Genomic DNA, 20,728 nt, shown 5'->3' with positions numbered 1-20,728 from the left:
TGTCCGTCCAAACATTTTTTTTTACAGATAGTGAAAACTACCCTTGGATGATGGGTTAGTAGACTAAAAGCTTTAGGAATCCAAAGTACAACATATAATAAGTACCCTGTATCAAGATTGATGCAAAACAAGTGAAATTTGACCTTTTTAGAGAGGTTTAGCCAAAACCACCCCACCTTTGAGGTGATTTGGGTGAAAATGTTTTTTTTTCCATATCTCTGGCCCCCCTTGGTCGATTTGGATGGTTGACACCTCTTTCTGACCGTTAGAGCCAATAGAATCGAAGGGGGAGGCTCACACACACACTCGTTGTGAAGAGAAAAGGTGGGGGCTGCGCGCATGTAAATGTGCAGCAGAGTGAAGCGATCTCTAGCTCTGGCATTTGGAAACGAAAAAGCAGTTTTATTGCTTATGGATTATCAGAAATAATTTCAAAGAGGGCACAGATACATTGGATGAACCTATGGATTAACTACAGCATCGTTTTTTTATCGTTTTAATGCCATTGAAGACCAGTTTTGACCAAGGTAAGCCATGTTAGCGTTTCTAGCTACTTAGCTCCACATGTTATGATGTACGCTTTCGTTTATAGCGTCGCAAATGTTTATCACTGAGTGTTGAGGTGGGCACCCCTAGATTCAGTGTCTCCAGGACACCAAAAACAAGTGGTTGGCTGTGCATCTAGGATAAGTAATAAGGGAGTTATTGTGAGTTTAAGTGCCGTTTTAGGTTACATTTTTTCGCTCGTGGCTAATTCAGAGGCTGAGTGTTAGCATTGTGGGGTTTTTTTTGGAAAAAAAAATTAAAAAGATCAGTTAGCTGAGTTTCTTCCCGTTACATGGATATAAAACATTCATAGTTTTATTAAATATTAAGATTCCTTAGACGTCTTTTCCTGCAAATGACGCGTTTATCCGCCCGGTCCCGGGGGGATGGTGCGTAACAGGTTAAATATAACCGAGCTGCTGCTGGCCACGCCCCTTTGGAGCGCAGGCAAGCAGTGAGCTCTGTGAAGAGAAGAGTGTCAGCAGAAACTCAGCTAAACGCTGCCGTGATTAAACGCAATATTATTTTCCAAACCACGTCAAGGATTATTTCTGAAACAGTATGGAGCTCAAACGCTTTCTCTCTCGCGGGTTTACCACAAGGTGAGTACCTTTTCATATCCTGCTTCTTTACACATATTCTCTCCAGTACAGCGTTAGCTCTGAGTGTTAGCGATGCTTGCTAATGTAAACAGAAACCATATTACTTCCAAACCACGTCGCGCATTGTTTCTGATAAAGCACATAACTTGACATGTTCTTTCTTCAGGGTTTACTGCTAGAACAGTGCCATTTTATGTACTATAGATATATGACAACTTTACTCTAAGTCTCTCCTGAGGACATCCTGCTGAATACACAGACACACAGCTGCAGGAGGGGATTCAGCTAGCCGACTGTATATGGGGGGACGTTGCCAGGAGTTCACTGTAAAGCCAGCCCACATTTAAGCATTGTCGCCATGACCGCAGTAAATCTGGATCAGCTCCGTTGAACCCCCTTTTTTAGAGGTGTGGGTAAGGAGGAAAAGAGAGAGGGTTGTACTTTCGGACAAATATGTATGTATAAAAGACATCAAAAAGTGCATTTTGCATAATAGGTGACCTTTAAGCTAAATCTGATTAATACAAATCCAAATGTGCATGAGGTGCTATATGCCGAAATATGTTTTCAAAATCCCTTCTGAATTAAGAATTGAGGTGCTGCAAAGGTGTTCTGATATACAAATGATATTCTAGAGATTAAAGATTTATTTTATTTTATATATTATTTATTTTTTCTATGGTAATGGGACAAATGATACCAAATCAATCCCTTCAATTTTGTGAATCATAATGAAATTCCATATCAAAAAGTAATTGTAATAAAATCTATTTGCAAACAGTGCATTTCCCCAGAAATGTTGAAATAGTTTGTGTCTGTGTTTCTGTTTGTATTTTCTCACCATGTTTCTCGATGGCATCAATGAGTCTCCAAACAACCACAGGTGCCACTTCAGAGAGAGGCTCCGCCTCCACGCCTGAGGGAGAGGGAATAATGAAATTAGCATGTTATTGTTTATTCAAAAGAAATTGCTCTTTAGCACAATACCTTGCCAGAGATGCATATTAACAATTTACAGACTCAGCGACCATTAAGTAGAGATACAAACAGGTTGTTATTGTAAAGATTAAATTGGATTCATACAGCTTTACATTAGCACAATATCAACTTTCTCCTCTTCTGTCTCCTGCATGAAGCCGTTATTGAGCTTCCTTAATCATGTTGTATCATCAACAAAGTCAATCATGTGAAGAACTGAAGAAACTGTGTTTAGCAGAAAAATGTAAGATGAATTTTTGTATTGTTTTGGCAAAAGTTTAAATTATTTACATATCATCATAATATCCTTTGATTTAATTTAAGTTCTCTACTTCTCTGATTCAGACAATTAGATTTGACATAATTAGAAGTGATGTAATTATCATATACGTATCCTACAGTATATACTATATTGTTATCCTTCTTTGGCAGAAATGGTAAAGAATGATGGGATGTATTTAATATGCATGTGTAATCATCTCTAAACTGCTTAGACAACAACCTGTTTTTGTTCATGCCATCATCCTAATTGAATAGATAGAGAAACAATTATAGAGAAAAAGAATGATGTTTTAATAATTTACATTAAAACAACAACCACGGCTCCCGCTACGATTTTCTTTCTCTCAACACCCCCTACTGATTATTATTTCATGATGTACAGTAAACTCAGACATACAATTTGAATGTGCCTGTGCAAAAACATCTTAATTTTCAAACAAAATGTTTAGGGCAAAAAAATAATCACTATATGTGTTGTTTTACCCATTTTCTTGCACTTAAAATATGAATGTTAAAAAATGCTGGGATTTGGGAAATAAACGTTTTAGTTTTCTTAGTATTTAATAAGTACTGTCTCCGGAAATCATCAGAAAATATGAAAAAAAATGAATAATAATTCCTCAATTACCTCAGCCGGTTATACCACGAGCAATACCATCTGCACTTTTTTTAAGTAAAGTGTACTGTAGCTCAATGCAGCTCAATTTACCAGAAACACACAAAAACACACAGCTGCCCGAATAACCAACACACACCCACACACACTACTTCCTGAAAACCAACAACTGTCCATGAAAATAATCAGATATCCGCATAAATTTCAATATTGTGCATGTGCTGCCTGCCGGCAGCTAATCCGCTGGAGTGGATGTGAAAAGGTTAAACAACATGTGGGATTTGATTACATCCCACAGGCTGCACAAGCAGCTGTCATAACATCCACTATTGGGAATCAATTAGACACAACACAGACAGAATTTCCCCAATGAAAGATTACTTTACAAAGTGCTCAGTTATATGCAGGATGTATTGTGGTGGAGGAGAACCCATTAGGTGGAGGTATGAAGAAACCAAGTTCCACTTTCACTAACACACTTTCACATGGAGCTCATGATATTTTGATTTTCTTATAGAAAGTTAAGGACACAGGGTGACTGGCATTGAAGGGAATTGAGTTCTGAATACATTGTTGCCAAATAAGTTAAATGAAATCCTTGTTTTCTCATCAAAAATGTGTAGTTATTTGGGCTCCTACGTTATATTTAGTGGTGAGAACCAACAACTGAAAGAAAACATAACTCATGGGCAACACAAATTAAAAGAATATTCAGCATTTAGGCCTTTTTACAGCCGGCGGAAGACATAAACAACACAAAACTTGAAATGCTCACCTGCGAATATTTGGCGTTAAAAGTTACTATTCACATACTGGCAGCTATGCAAATGTATGGCAGTTGAAACACTTAAAATGTGCGCTTGGCTTAAACATCATTGTATACTTTATTGAGCTTTTGGAGTGAATTTGGCTTTGGTAAACATAGGTAGTTTGTATATCTCAGACTTTTATTTTGCAACGTTAAAACAGAAGGATAGATCTGGTAATCAACGTCGTCGTCAATGTTGAAATAATACATTTGTCCATCTCTCTGTGTATTTGTTTTATAGTCCTTTTGTAAAAAATAGTAGGCCACATTTCTTACCCAACACTGAGTTTTGATGTGTTCATTCCGCACAATTTAATAATTGATGCCTTTTATTATTGTGCTAAAGCTCATAAGACCACCTTGTTTTGGAAAGAAAATCATTCCTTTTTTAAGACGTAACATTAGCATGCTGTATTTGGTAATCAATCAGACCAAAAAAAGAGCACCTAACTTCACTTTTATCAAACATACAACATAAGTGGACCATGATAACATCTCATGAAGTCAACACAACCTGAAACAAGTGGGATAGTAAAGAATGGAAGCATAGATAGAACGGTACATTGTCTGCAAAGAAACATATAAATACACATTGTACATGATTATGACAATACTAACATATCTTGAATAAAAGTTGGTAATGAAAGGACAAGTATGAAGAAGTTAATGGAGTTAACGGCTCAGTATGGTTGCATTATGTTTCATTCCATTGCCCTATTTCTATCAGTACAAAAATAGAGCCATTTAATTCACTAATTCAATTGTTCTTTGTAGGGAATGCCATTTAGCTACAATGACAATGAAACTCAACTCTCAACACATTCAACTTAGAATTATTTTCATCTTTGAATGATTTGACAATAATTTGCTTGGTTTATAAAATGTAAGAAAGACTGAAGCAGCTCTACAGAATTGATGAGAGTCTAGGAAGATATTCAATCATTGTTGTGTCGTCGTTACTTTGATTCAAGATAAGACACATTAGCATTCTTAGCAACAATGCTATCAATGGAAGGTTTAGTCGGCTCATACAATATCTCTAATTGTTCCTCAAATAAACTGTTAACTATATATTTATTTGTTCTATCTCTTATTTTGCCTTCCACCCACCCTGCCTTGTTCCTTTTTTCCTTTTACATCCCTTATTTCCTCTATAACTCTTTTTTCTTTATCCATTCCTTCTTAACTATTTGTGTTCCCTGTTGTAAATGTCATCCCTTCTCACTTCCTTCTGCTCACTTGCTCTTCCTCAGCTTTGCTTCCAGCTCAGCTAATCCCCCGCTGTTTTGTTGTGCCATTGACAGTTGTGTCATATAACAACACACACACACACACACACACACACACACACACACACACACACACACACACACACACACACACACACACACACACACACACACACACACAGTCACACCGAGTTAAATGACACTTGTCCTTTGACGCTCACGCACCCACCACACACTCGCATAAATGCTAGCCAAAAGCTGTAGTTATCAATTGTTGAGGCAAACACAACAAACACATATCTGGTGTGTCTACAGGTGTCCTAACCTGTATCTGCTGCTGCACTGATTGCCTTTCGTATTGTTTCAGATGTGTGTGCGTTTGTGTGTGTGAGAACAATGAGAAGCGGCAGAGGGATTTCCGGAGATATAGGTCGTTAAATGTACAGTCCTTCCATTAACGTCACTGTCACAGCCCATCACACAGGCAATATCTCACCCCGAGGAGAGGAGAAGAGAGGAGAGGGAAGGAAGCGGGAGAGGACAATTGAGAAGAGGAAGACAAAAGTAGGACAATAGAGGATATGGAGAGGAGGGCAAAGGGGATATGTGAAGAAGGAAAATAGACAAAGTAGGGGACAATCAAAAGAGGAAGAGAAAAATAAGGACGATGTAGAACAAAAGAGAAAAATGTGGGAGTGCAAGAGTGGGACATAAAAGAAGAAGAAATGGGAGGGCAAAAGCCAAAAGGAGGAAATAATAGAACAAATAGAAAAGAGAAAGAAGGGGACAATGGAAGAGACAAAGCATATACAACGGAAATAATGGGGGAGAAGAGGACATAGGAGGACAAAGGAAGACTAGAACATAGAGAACAGAAAGGAAGAAGGGGGCAACAAGCAGATAGGAGGAAAGAGACAAACGGAGAAGAGAGTCAAAGAAGATTAAAACAAGAGCATAACAAAGATTGAAGGCAAGAAGAAAGAACAGAAGAGAAAAGGACAATAAAGAAAATGGCCAAAGTTACAAGGGAAAACCAGAAGAGAAAAGACAAAGACAGTATAAAGATGAGGACAGCAGTAGAACAGCAGAGGACAAAAGAAAATAATGTCCAGAACACGAAGAAGAGAAGGCAAGTGCAAAGAAGAAAAGAAAACAGCTGATATTAGAGACAAGGGGATGAGGGAAATATACAGAAAGGAAGAGAAAGAGAGGACAGAAGGGTTGAGAAAAGAAGGGACACCAGAGAAGAAGACAGGATGGTGGAAAAGCCAAGAAGACCTTGAAAATAGAGAACAAAGCAAAAGGGAGGGAAAAGAAGGACAAAACAACGAGATGGTGAAAAGAGAGGAAAAGAAGAGGACAAAGGAGAAGATGTGCAGGCAAAAGAGGAGGAGAAAAGGACACAAGGACAAAGACAGGAAGAGAAAAAGAGGAGAGGAGAGGAGAGGAGAGGAGAGGAGAGGAGAGGAGAGGAGAGGAGAGGAGAGGAGCTGCAGAGAAGGAACAATGAGTCTGAGCAGCTCTGCAGCAGATCTGCCTCCCAGGCTCCAGCAGCTCCTATAGAGGACGTATGGAGCTGCACACAAAGGCACATAAACACCAACGCAATAACACACTGACACACACAAGCACAAAGACACTACCACGCATTAGGGAACACATTCACATACACAGGCATGCACACACAATCAACTACAGCATAATACATTTACTAATGCACCTTTTCTCAGAGTTTTCCCAACAAATACACTTTATGTATGTTGCACGATGTAGACATTGAAATGTTATGTATTCAGCAAGGAGTGTTTACAATAGAATAAAGAGTTTAAGCAGTGTCCAACGCGTGTTTATATTTAGTTAACACAACTTCAATGAGGTCCCTTAAATGTATTGAGTAGCCACAACAGAGTTCGGAATCTGCATTGTTAGAATTTTGCGGGATAAAATGTGCTTTGCAAATCGTACGTAGCTAGGGAGCCAGTTTTGCCTCGTCATGCATAATTCCTTTTTAAATGTATGTGAACAAATCAATAACACTAAAGTCACAAACAAACACTCGTTATGACCTAACTACCTACTGTATGTTATGGGCAGCACAAAAAAAGTGCAATTGTGCCAGACCAAACATGGCCGAAAAAACGAATTTTAGTCTTACAATGTACAGTGTGTAAAACAGATTTAGGTTTTACCTTTACCTGTGTGTGTGTGTGTGTGTGTGTGTGTGTGTGTGTGTGTGTGTGTGTGTGTGTGTGTGTGTGTGTGTGTGTGTGTGTGTGTGTGTGTGTGTGTGTGTGTGTGTGTGTGTGTGTGTGTGTGTGTGTGTGTGTGCCTCTGTTACTGATTTGGTTTGTCATTAATACATGCTTTATTGCATTATACCGCATATACCCTACTGTATACTGCACACATTCCCTTACTGGCTGTCATTTCCTTTCTGCTGTGTGAACACAAAACTCACACACACACACACACACACACATCTGTGTTCCCCAGGATGTGGTCTCCGATCAGCAGCGTTTGAAAATGATTTATTGATCAGAGTTGGCATTATGAAGTAGACCCTGAATCGCTCACACTCTTTTCAATATAAACTGAACACACACACACACACACACCTACACAGACACACACACATGAAGATCATGATAAGAGAGCGCAGTTATAGATTGAGATGGCTGCATTACACATATGTAACATATGGTGCCTATGGGGCTGCAGATAATCATATATTAGGATGTTCTCTTGATGTATAATGCATCACATTCAGGTAAAATACTTAAACACGGAGTGTGAAAGGGGAAATTCATTTATATTTTATGTTCACGTGAGATTATTATTTATTTTTTCATAACCTATTATAAGAAAATGTGATCTTTATCCGGAGTCCCTCTGCAGAGCTTCAGAGGCTCTGATCTCTTCCTCTCACTCCTGCAGTAACACACAGGGGCAGCAGGGGGCAGCTGACTCCAGCCTCACTGGACATTAGTGCTGTGGCCTTTGTCTGAAAGCTGCTGTCACATTCAGCAGAATGAGAAGTTTACTTTTTCACCAGGGATGAGATCTTTCCCACCGATGTTTCCTACATCAAAAAAGTTACATAAAGGCATTATGTGACCTAAAAGGCTACATTGTGCAACATAAATGATGGGTTTTTGTATGTACTTTGAGTTTTGTTTGACCTTTTTATGAACTATATAGGTGTATTTAAATATATTTGTTATTATTGTCAGTTTGAAGGCATTTTTGCTCCTGTCACATTTGACTCACTGTGGCCTCGTTCTTCTCTGTAATATATACACTATCGTTTTTGAAAATGCATGGCTACTATTTCGAGCACAATCATGCAATATACAGTTATAATTCCACAAGAAACTGAAAATAAAAAAATAAAAAAGGTCTTTGATGACTTATTTTACAGGATTTGATGGAAAAATGGAATCTATATCTACAAGTACAGTATGGGGTTAGTGCAAATGGTTTGTTTTGGCTACATTTGAGATAAAAATCAGATGATCGCTGATGAAATGTCATTGTTTCAATCTTAGATTTTGTTATCTTTCTCTGACTGAAGCTTATGCCATACATGATAGGCTCAAGAACAATAAAAAACTTGAAAATCTGAAGATAATATCTGTTTTTTACATCTTCTGGCTATGATACGTGCTGTTATTTTGCTTTTTTCATTCGGGAAAACATGCCTTTCAAAGCTTCATAGGTGATTATTCACTCTTTGTTTTAACTATCTGTGAACATTTTCTCTCAGATATAACCTATAAAATATTGTTGTGAAAAGGGATCACAGGATCTTGAGAACGTAAGAATCAAGGATAAGAGTTGCAAGGTGTTTCAGGTTCTTTGTATCCCTCCATCCTTCCTTTGCTCTTCCCTGACATCCTGACCAAACACCCTCTGTGTGTCCCCCTGGGCTGCTAAGTCAAAGCCAAACAAGAGTTTAAAGAATCCCGGTGAGATGCCCATCTTCACTGAGCTTCCTGTCCTGTGATTTGCTGAAGCAACTCTCTCTGGATTTATTGTGTTTTGTTTTCTCTCCTGCTGTAGTTAGACCTCTCTCCTGTTCTGCCACAGCGTTCAAAGTGACTGCAGCTCTGGATATGAGACAGGTAGGCAGAAGAAAAGAAGATCACGAGAGATGAGGTGCAGCGCTGAGGTGACCTGCAGGCTGCTGGAGCGTGACGGCCGTATCCTGTTACCAATGTGAAGGCTTGAAATGACAATCTCCCCTGTACCGCTGCTCATTTAATGCTTCTCCTCTTCCTCCTTCCCCTCTACCTGCCACTCGCTGTCACTGACTCTGTGCCTCTTTGTTCTGAACAGTTCTTTGTTTTCTGCACCCCCTCCTTTATCTCCAGAGCAAGTCCAAATATTTCTGTGGACTCAAACACAACATTAACTGGGAAATTAGAACGTGTTTTATGTTAATTGTGTACCCTTTTAGATCACATCTCCAGTTATATTCTGCAACTATTAATATATTCCAAAAGAAAATATCAATATTTTTTAACAAAATACTAATCTAATTATCTTTCTCTTTGTGTAAAACACAATATAACTCTGCGTGCAAAAATAGTATCAGCCATTTTATAACCAACAATAAAATGGTTCCATCCCATCAATCAATTTGCAACTTTGAACCACATGGAGATGTGTGTAAAGCCTTGGTAGTGATACGTTATAAACGCCGGCCCAATTTCTTAAGCTATCCAATCAAATGCCAAGGATTTAATTTAAATACTAAACTGTACAGCGCTCAAAGATTTGTTTCACTGGGAAATACACAGTAAAGACGCTAACGATGCTCTGACTTCAATTCCATTGGTACTGATGATATCATCCAACTTGCCAAAAGTAGATTTTTACTTAAAATGAATGAACTGTATGAGCTAATACTACAGCATTAGCATCACGACATGAGATACCAAAGAAGTACTTTACAGGAAACACTTTGTCATGTTAAATAATCATGCTGAAAACTTAGAATTATACCAAAATGGGGTTTCCTTGCCTGGATGTCAACGCTTTTCTGAACAAGAGTTTCACGTTATATTCTACGACATAAAATACATCAGTATTTACCACTTGGGTATGTCTGAATCTTCTATGTGTCATAGAAACGGTGGTTGCTGAAGTGGCTAATTAAACTTTTAAACATCATCACGCCGACACAAGAGTGCTTTGCTTTTACCACTTTTTGCGGTGGTGACGTGCAGCCATGCAACCGTGATGAAGTTCGGTTATAGCATTACGTTGGCTTTTTATTTCTGCCCCATTTGCATTCCCTCCTCAAAGTGATGTGGAGATTATCCTGCTGAACCAATCGTGTTAAGTATCATAAACGTGTGTTGGCCACAAAGACTATCTTCTGCAATATTCCCGAATCCAATGCTGAAATACCAATTTTGTCGAGGGAGCCCATGTGATGCTAACTTCCTGGTTGCCTACAAATATACATCACTGCACTACTCTATAGAGAGCTGGTCTAAATGTACAAAAGGTGCATTGACCCGTAGATAACTGGCGAAACACAAAGGCCACAGTACTCAGTTCATTAAAGCCGCTTGTGATTTTATTAGAAAAATTGCTTCCCCGTGACAACTTTTCTACCTTTAACACAGGCGCTCGCTTCGCCTTTTCTTCCCGGTTGGTGCACACCAGCCTGATGTGTCCTCCTCATGCGTGTTGAATGTTAAACAGCATGCAAAAGAACCCTCTGCAGTGGTGGGGTTAGTAGCTAAGCTTCCATAAAAAGCCCAGTGAAACCTTGATCCCCCCATCTCCTCCTGAACAATCTCCCATGACAACCTACCACTCTGAGGAAACCCCGCCTCTCTTTTCCCCAGGGGCCAAGAGACCAGCTCGCCGGGATACTGTACGTGCACACTCTGACTTGGATACACACACATGCATACATTAGCATACACTCCTATCCATGCATCTAAACATGGTGACTGCCTTTGTCATGAAATCCAACCTGCTATTTAAATGTTGGACGGTAGAAACACTGATTTACATTCATGGAGCACCAACAGTCAGACACAAGTTAAATGCTATAAATGTGTCTCGCATACAAACAAATGCAAGTCATTTGTCTTGCTTTGTGACCACATTTACTGCCACGCTACCCTACACATACTCAATGTACATCTTGAATGCACATTATATCTGTCTTCTAGGCTGTGAAGCATCATCTCTGCTTTGATATGAGGTTCCATTTGTGCTGAAAGTATGTTGATGCATGTATTTATTTCACATCCCATTGCCTTGACTTAGGAAATCATTTATGTTGTTTGTCTTTGTTCAGAGATCCTGGCCTACTGAAACAACAGACATCCGTCCACATTAAACCGTAAGGATGTTGGACAGATGTGGCTACTCATGCCTTATAATACAAACATAGAAACAGGCATGGATAGAACCTCATAAGCAATGAATAACATTGAATGAAAGGGATGTATAAGCAGAGAATAGCATACTGTACAACAGTGTGTCTGGATGTGTAAGCAGAGAAACAAAAATGAAAAACATACTGTTATTTAACCTGAATACTACAAATGTTAATAGAAATATGGCACAAATAGAACCTCATACACAAAAGTAGATATGTATCTAAGTTCATGTAGGCCGATATGAATTTACAGTTAACAAATCCAATGAATAGAATAGAGAAAATGCTCAATAACACTATGAGGTGAAAAAAAAGAGAAATTGGGTTTGTTAATCCGTTAGGCGAGCATGTGCATCTTTTTAAATATGTAAAAGAAACTAAGTGTAAAAGAAAGTGAAAGATACAATTGAATAGAGGCACCACTCTACAGCGCTGTTAATGGTAAAAAACTCAAAAGGTTACATTCAAATATGCATCTTTGACAAATTAAGTAAAGGTAAACTTGGCAGCTGCAGTATCATTGCAACAATGCTACAACAAAAGTACCAAAAATGTTCAAAAACATACATATGCTTTAGGAAAATGGAGGCAGCATTGTATAATTTTGCCAAATAAATTGAAAAATTAGAACAAATTCTGGTTTAAAACCTTTTTATGGCAAGTCTTCACGGACTTGGTCAGAGTTGCCAATGTGTTTGCCAAACATTAACAACGCCTTAACCACAAAAGTATCGTATTAATATGGGAGGCGAACAAACTGTACTTTTATTCATGTTGAAGGAGAAACTTCCATCATCACAACTTCATTCAAACTGTTGAGCCGCACTTAACACACCCGGGTCAGTGAAGTCATAGCAGGTGTTTTCACTCTGCTGGGACAGCTACTTCGTTCTTCTAAGTTCTTTGTAGGAATATTCCAAGCAGCCACTGGGCTCAGGTCATAACGGTTTGCTGTAAATGTAATCTTGCATACAAAAAGGCAAGGGAAAATATTTGTGTCTAATGTATCTTTTTTTTGTCTAAGTGTTAGCTGTTCGAAAATGCAGTTGTAAATGGAGAAGGCTTTGAAAATGTCCTTTCCAGAGTGCTTCAAGGACATGTTGATGTTTTAAATCTGAGAAAAGAATGTTTAATAAAACCCCAAAAAGCTATAAAAGGAACGTTGGAATAATTACAACGCATTAATTCATAATTGTAGCTAATATTTAGTATTTTAGAAAGACTTACCTAGCTTAAATAACGATTTTAAGTATGTCAGCCCTTTACCTCCAAGGCATTACTGTCTGCATCATTGCACAGGCATATGGCTCACAAGGTCAATAATGAACGTATATATGATCTAATCTGTTTTCCATAACACAATAATATTTAGGCAGCAAATAAATGTGGTTTATTTGGTTAAAAGGCGACTGGCTGTTGAAGATCATATCTAGTCCGACACGCTCAGTAACAGGCAGCGAGTCGCTCTAAATCATCCTCTTCTCTATTTGTCCTTCCTCGCATTCATCACCTCTGATAGATCCCCCCCCTCCTGCTACTCATCATCACCTTGGCACCATGTTACCAAACACCCTGATGTTCTGCTCAACAGGGTCTCACATACATTATCAATGGCCGTTGTGATGACATGCCACAGGTTCACATTCATCATCTAATAGACTTTTCCCCACAGCAAACTAACTTTGTCTGCTGTTTGGTGCTTTGCAGGAAGTGTAAAATGGGTCTATCAGGAAAAAAAAGCTACCCGCTAGAAACACTGGGGCTAAATCGGAATGGAAGTTTGTCAGAAGACCAAAACAAGGAGCTAAAAGTGGCAAAAAAAAGCTCAGTATTGCTGCAAGGGGTGATCATTTTGCTGTGGGTTTGTCCTAACACAGAACACCACTTTGATTCATTGTCTCTGCAAAAAATACAGATTGCTGCAGCTTTAAGGATGGCTAAGATTCAAGAAGACAAATGCCCAACTTAGAAACAGGCTATTGTTTGAGCTAGCTAAATCAAGTGCTTGCTTACAAAAAATGTTGCCAGTGTTCAGTGGATGCATTACATTACTGTGTGTAATTATTTCCATATTAAAGGGGACCTATCATGCAAAATGCACTTTTGTACGTCTTTTATACATGAATATGTGTCCCCGGTGTTCCAGGGAACTCACCAAGTGTCAGAAAACACAACCCTCTCTATTTTCCTCCAAACACAAATCTCTAAAAAAGGGGCTGCAACGGATCTGATAAAAACTGATCCAGATTTGAACACTTTACTGACGTCAGTAAAGTGGCGCTACGGCTATTGGGCCAACTCTCCACCTATCAGGGGAATGTGGGGTTGGGCCACGGCCGGCCATTGCCGCTCGAAAGCACTGGAGAAGCTGTAGTACATATGCCAGGCCTGTAAGTGGCGCTGTAGTCTGCCACAAAAGCAGCGAAGAAGACTTCCCGCGCATGGTTACCATGGTTACCCTTCTGTTTATTCTCCGCTGTGGCTCTTTTTCTCCCTCCCCGAGGCAAGCGTTTGCTCCTGCTGCTTTAATTCAATGCAATCCCTCTCCGTCGAGGCAAGCACTGTAATTCTCTCCGGTTAGTCACCAGCAGATGACAAACACCCACCTCTCCGCCTCTTCCAAGGAACGAGGGGACCGTGCGGCAGAGTTTCAGTTAGGTTTTCTTTCGTCGGTCAAGATGTCCGTTAAAGTTTAAATCTTCCGGACAAAATTAGAAAAGTGCCGGTCAAAGGTCTTCTTTGTTATTTATTGAGCTTTAAAACAAATGAATAACGACTCTATATAATAAAACACGGAGGACGGAGATCTATTTTTCTCCCCCTCTTCAGACTTCATCAGAGCACGGCTCCCCTCTCCTGCAGGGGGGCATGGTCAGCTGCAGCTCACAGAATCAGCCCCCTGCAAAAACAGGGCTGGAGAACAGCACATAGAGCGAAATGAGGCATGGCTAAATTGCAGGATCTGTTTGGTATTTTGAAAACAGAAACGTATAAATATACCTTATATAGGTATGGCCCTACAATATATCATTTAAATATAGCATGATAGGTCCACTTTAACAAAAATAATGTTCACATTGTACATAATATACTGTAGTTGTGTGTAACAAAATGTATTTTTAATTCCAAAGATCAGGTAATCCCTCTTAACAGAGTAGATACTGGCATAAACAAAAGGCGACAAGACAAGAGGTAAGTACAAAATAAAACCGGAAATGACAGACAAAATACATAAACATATTTTGTGTAAATAAACCCTTCACATGAACCATTTGGCAGATCAGGCATGTTTATGTCAGTCTGTAGTTCTGGTGTTTTTTATTGACTTCATTTTAAGCTAGAGAGCCCATATTTTTTAAGTATTTTGCTTTTCTTCATCTGTAAATATATAATTATTATAGGTATAAGAGGCATAGCATGCAATCACAACGTCCTGAGGTACATCTTGGTGAAACTAAAGCAAAAACAACATATGGTGTTGTATTTACTTTACACAGTTGGTAGCTTTTCTTCTTACATGCACTTGTTACATGAAAACTGTAGAAGGTCTGAGTTGAAGTTAAACATTGAGACAATTCACCCCATGATCAGAAAAATATATATATTTTCCTTTTACCTGTAGTGCTATTTATAGATCTAGATTGTTTTGGTGTGAGTTGCTGGGTGTTGGATATATCGACCGTAGAGATGTCTGCCTTCTCATTAATATAATGGAACCAGATGAAACGAGATTGAGGTGATCAAAGCGCCCAAAAAGGGACATTTAAAAAACTTAACAGCAATGAGTTCACTTCTCTTTTTGGAAATGAAGGTTAGTCAAGATGCTCCGCAGACCTTCATTGAGTGTGTGTTTGTGTGTCCTCAGATAGCATAACTGGCCCTCGCTACTGGGAGATGTCTGAGTGGCCTTCATTGATCCATTACTCTGTTTTACATTCCTACAGGAATAAAAAACTGTACGTCACCCAGATCAATGAACCATTTGTGTGTGTGTGTGTGTGTGTGTGTGTGTGTGTGTGTGTGTGTGTGTGTGTGTGTGTGTGTGTGTGTGTGTGTGTGTGTGTGTGTGTGTGTGTGTGTGTGTGTGTGTGTGTGTGTGTGTGTGTGTGTATGGCGGGGGTTGATCACATTACTGCAGGCCAAAGTGATGACATCAGGAGAGCATTATCGATCATGGTGGATTGCATGCTCAGCCACTGACTATATTTGTACTTGTATACTTCTAAGGACCCTCATCGACATAATACATTTTTAAGCCCCTTACCCTCACCATAATCTAATTATTATGTTAACCCTAATACGAAGTCTTCACCCCAAAACAGCCAAAGAAAGGTGTAAGTGGCCACAATGTCCTCATTTTCCCAAAACATCACTTTCAAAACATTTCTGTAATGTTTCAATTTACCTAACTTGCTTTCCAGAAATATCTTCACTTTTCAAAAATGTCCTCAATCTCCAAATATGTCGTCAGTTTTCTACTGTGTTCACACTTTGTTTAGGATTTCCAAAGTATGGTCAATAGCCAAAAAAGAAAAAAAGAAAAAAATGTTCTCACTTTTCAGAGATGATCTCACTTTACACATTATTCGTACTTTCTAGATGTATCACTTTCCAATACGTCCTAAGTTTAAAAGAAAGGCTCTGACAGAAACTCTCAAGGCTTTGGTGCCCACAAAGACATGAGAGCATAAAGAATGAAGCCACATTGGGTGTGTTTGGACCCTGATACATTCATTGCATAAAGCATGAAGCTGACAGTCACCCTGACCTCTGACCTTCGCCGTGTGTTTGTGCATGCATGATGTGTGTGTCACACCAAACGTGTGACCATTTACATGCATGTATGCATGCAGCAGCTGCCCATGCATTTGAATGTATCTCTGTGTATGTGATTTTTCCTACTACACAGTGTTTCTCTGCATGTTGCACAACCCAACCCAACTCTAGCCTCTGGCGTGGACTCAGGATATTTCTGCTTCAAGCCTTTGCCTTTGGCTGAACTACTCTTATTTGGAAAACTCCCATCATGACTCCTTCTTTTTGTTGGCCAACCACTGCAAGAACAAACTAGAACAAAGTGTCACAGCCAAGCAGGGAAAGAGCCAAGAGGCTGAGCCCAGAGTGAGGTTGAAACACAGGGCAGAGGGTGTTTATGTGTGTGTCATTTTGGAAATGAGTGTTGTTTTCACCACAGCCTGACATTCAAAATATCTTCAAAAACCCTGAACTGTTTTAAAATGTATGTCAGAGTTTTTAAAATAGTCCTGCATAACAGCTTAAACACTGTTTTAAAACTTGCTCAAAGTACATTAACTTGCAAGTTACCACAGCAATGGTTTTGTAGTTTTAGTCTTGTTTAGGTTAACTTACTGGTAAATATATTCTAACTATCAACTAATGCTGCGTTCACACCGGACGCGATGCGACTATTCGCTTCGCTCCAATCGCTCCTATCGCATCGCCCTAAACGCTGGAGGTTCACCGCGGCTGCCAGCTGTATTTACTCGCATCATTCAAACAAGACGCGCTGGCTTGGGAGCTACAACTACAACAAATGAACATATTTGACCGTGATTAAATTGTAATACACGTTTCTAAATGATGCCGAAGTAACAACATACTGATACCGGTTAGTAACAACCATGAATTAATGCTTTGACAAGTCTGCAGACAAGACGGCAGGCAAAACACCTTTTAAAATGCTTGTTTTCTGAATGAAGATCGGGTCGACCAGGCTAGCTAACGTTGTATATGCTCATTCCACACTCATAACAACGGCCTACAGACATAAATAAAGCAGCGACTGTATTCACCATGACACAGACAGTCTGTGGTTTGTACTTGTTACTTGTTTGTAACTTTTGTCCAGTTTCTGAACAGATATGAGGAGCTGTGAGCTCTGTGTGCTAACAGCTAACATTGTGTGGTTGAACGTCAGTGACGGCGGCTGAGATCCTCACCGCTGATTGGCTTCCGCGAGAACGCGTCACGTGAATTTGACGCTCGAGTTGAAAAAATTGAACTCTCGCATTTAATGCGGCACCGTTCAATCGCCTCAATCGCGTGATTCGCGCCGCGTCCACCGCTTCATGCGCGCCGTCGGAGCGAATTCGCGTCTGTCCGCGTCTCTGCATTGACTTTACATGTAATCGCGCCGCCCCCAAACATCGCATCGCGTCCGGTGTGAACGCAGCATAAGACTTATTAACATGTAGGATGAAACACCAAGAGCCAAACCAAGGTTCTTTTTTTACGTTTGATTACATTATTAAATGAAAATGCATTAGCTCTACAGTAGCTCAGTCTGTAGGGACTTGGCTTGGCTGGGTTCAAGTCAAGTCCCAAACAAGTTTCAAAATGTAGCTATTTTTGTGAAGTGTGACTAAAGCAACCAGGTCTAATGGCAGTTCGTACAATAGTCACGAAATGTGATTTATTCTTCAGGTAAAGGATCTGAATTCTTCCTCCAGCATTACCGGTGTTATCCGCACCGAGAACAAAGGGGAAGAGAAAGGAACCTATACATCCAGTAATTGCCACAGTTCAGGATTAGAGTGCAAAGACCACAGCCTTCCTATTCAATTATTCTTCCATAACATACAGTATGCTGCAGAGCGTGTGTGTGCATGTGCCCACACAATCATATATCAGCCACCGCAACATTTGTCCGTATTACACACTAATGAGAGCCCAGGAGCTGGTGTGCATTCACAACCAAACAACAACACGGTAAAACGATATCTCAACACTTTTGTTCCATTCTTTAAAAAAAACATCAGCAAAATCCTCTTGTTTTCATGAATACAAATGTGCTCGACTGTCATCAACCTTTAACCATTTTCCCTCACCTTCTGTGAGGCTACACGATCCCGCTCAAACGGATTCTGAAACAGCAAAACACTTGTTTTTATGTATAGTTTGCAGATTTGCCTTGAAGGACACTTGAGCAGATATACACAGTGTTCCTCCAGAGCTATTTTCTGTAAGTGCTCTGAATATAATGTCATGTAGCCAAGGTGCCTGAAGAGGGAACAAAGAGGGGATGCTTTGGAAAAGAGCATGAGTAGAGGAAGAAAGGGAAAGATGAAGAGTTTGGACAATAGGGCTACAACTAGGCATCATTTTATTTGTTGATTCAGAAAATGGTGAAAATGTAAATCATTTTTTGGGATAGGAAGGCGTCCCAAATTGCCTTGTTTTTTTAAGAGGCTGTATTCAAAGAGGTTTGCCTTTTTTTCAAAGAATTACTCAAACTTGACAATCCATTTTCAAAGTAGTCAAAATAGCTGCAGCCCAGTTGGTATTACTGTACTTGAATGGTGAAACAAGCCACACATCAAAAACTATAGCCTTATACAAACACTTATAATTGTCAGCTGCCTATTGAAGTGTGTATAATCCCCTATAGTGAGCTATCCTATACAGAACTATTGTTACAGTAATTGCAGAAGCAGCTCATTTAGCGCTGAGGGCTGATATAATATTGTATGTGAAAATGCTGTGGGCTCTAACTCACATTAATATTTGACTAGGACTGTTGACATGTAGGTCTCACTCACACACAGGGAGCTTCAGATCTTCAGCACTCCAGGCAATCTGCCGTCCTTTATGTTGGAACAAAGCTCATTAATAGAGGCAAAAACAGAACAAATCTGTCTGACACACACACACACGCACACGCACACGCACACGCACACGCACACGCACACGCACACACAGTATGTAAATAAATCCAGCAGACAACCACATTCGTTACTGTGTACAAAATGGCCAGTTGGTCGAGATAACAAAACTAGCCTAGTTTTAATTCATAATAATCCCAAATTGTGATGTTACAAAAACCTGGGGTTCCATAGAGTAAAGTATGCTGTGTTCAATTAACTGACCATTGGGAAAAGATAAATTATAACGTTAACATGATGATGTTCAAATTTGGTTTTGTAACAACTTTGGTCTCGAACTTGATTAAATAAACATATAAATATATAAATAGATGTTGGAGAGGGAATTTTGACCCGTTTAACTTCCTGACAAAACAAGTATGCCAACCATTATAAAGGAGTGTATGTTGAAGTATATGTTATACAGTTCCCTGGTAGAGGTTTGGTTTTGTGAGGCCACATTTTAAGAATCCAGCCTCCACCTCAATACAGAGGAAGTCAGCTCCATAAACAATGATTTGCATATGGACAACACATTTATAGCTATGGGATAGAATGTTGGCATCTTGAAACCCATTGGCCTAAACCCCCCCCCCCCAGCTATGATGCAATGAAGATTTAGACTTGAGTTGTCTCCTATGGGATAGCTATGGGATAGAATGTTGGCATCTTGAAACCCATTGACCTACCCCCCCCCCCAGCTATGATGCAATGAAGATTTAGACTTGTGTTGTCTCCAAATTAAAGTATATGGTTAGTTGCAGTTATAGTACATATAATTTGGTTTTTCGTAAATGTAAAAATTCACTCTTCATAATCAACTTCAATGTGGAATGTTTTGATTTGGAGCTGTTTCTGACTTTACCCAAAAACAAAACAAAAATCTCAAACGAGTCTCCATTTATCTTCACGGTATTGCCTTTAAGTAGAGATAAACCTGATGAGTCAATAAGGCACCAAAGTATTAATTGTTGAAAATATTATGCTTCTTCTTACATCTCGTCTACGTCTCTTTATCCCAACAGATTAGTACTAAATTCTTTGCTTCTATGATTTATTTTTATCTTTTCAGGAAGTGTCTCCCATTTGTTCTGTTCAGATTAACACAGGCCTTGTTTCCTCTGTCTCAGCAGGACAGTGACAGATTGCTGTTGACCCCCATCACAGCTCTCTGACCCCATCCAGCTTTTCTGAAGGAAGAAAGACAGCAAGACAGGCAGGGAGGTTGAGGCGGTTGATCTCAAAAGATTTAGTGGAATAAGTAGTATGTTGAAGGAAAAGAGAATTCAAGTGTGATCCCATCCACTACTGTTATGCAAATGCTAGGAATTGGGGGCCTGGAGATTAACAGTTGGTGGAGCTAATTCTCCAGTTCGTACCATTAAACCATTGCAGGGGGCAATGCCATCATGTCATTTTAAAAAGCCAGTCAAAGCTCAAATGGGGAAAAGTTATGGGAGAAAACTTAATGGAACTGTGACATTTCTGTGTGTTCCCATGTATTAATGAGGAAGGTTATAGTCTCCTATTACAGCCTCCTCATTTTCTTCTTTTCATTGTGACATTGACATTTATATCGTAAGGAGTGAGTTTTGCCTAAAGC

At 39.5% G+C, this 20,728-nt stretch overlaps 1 protein-coding gene across 1 annotated transcript in view; it reads right to left on the bottom strand.

The window, feature by feature from the left end:
- Positions 1-20,728, bottom strand: part of LOC117495470 (phosphatidylinositol 3-kinase regulatory subunit gamma-like) — a 280,107-nt gene that overhangs the window by 199,059 nt on the left and 60,320 nt on the right. Inside the window, 1 exon segment of the mRNA XM_034146734.1 lies at positions 1,990-2,064. Within this exon segment, the coding sequence (XP_034002625.1) occupies positions 1,990-2,064 (75 nt within the window).

Source organism: Trematomus bernacchii, unplaced genomic scaffold, assembly GCF_902827165.1.
Source record: "Trematomus bernacchii unplaced genomic scaffold, fTreBer1.1, whole genome shotgun sequence".
NCBI lineage: Eukaryota > Metazoa > Chordata > Actinopteri > Perciformes > Nototheniidae > Trematomus > Trematomus bernacchii.
The sequence above is the reverse complement of the archived record's forward strand: the minus strand, read 5'-3'. Positions and strand labels throughout refer to the sequence as shown.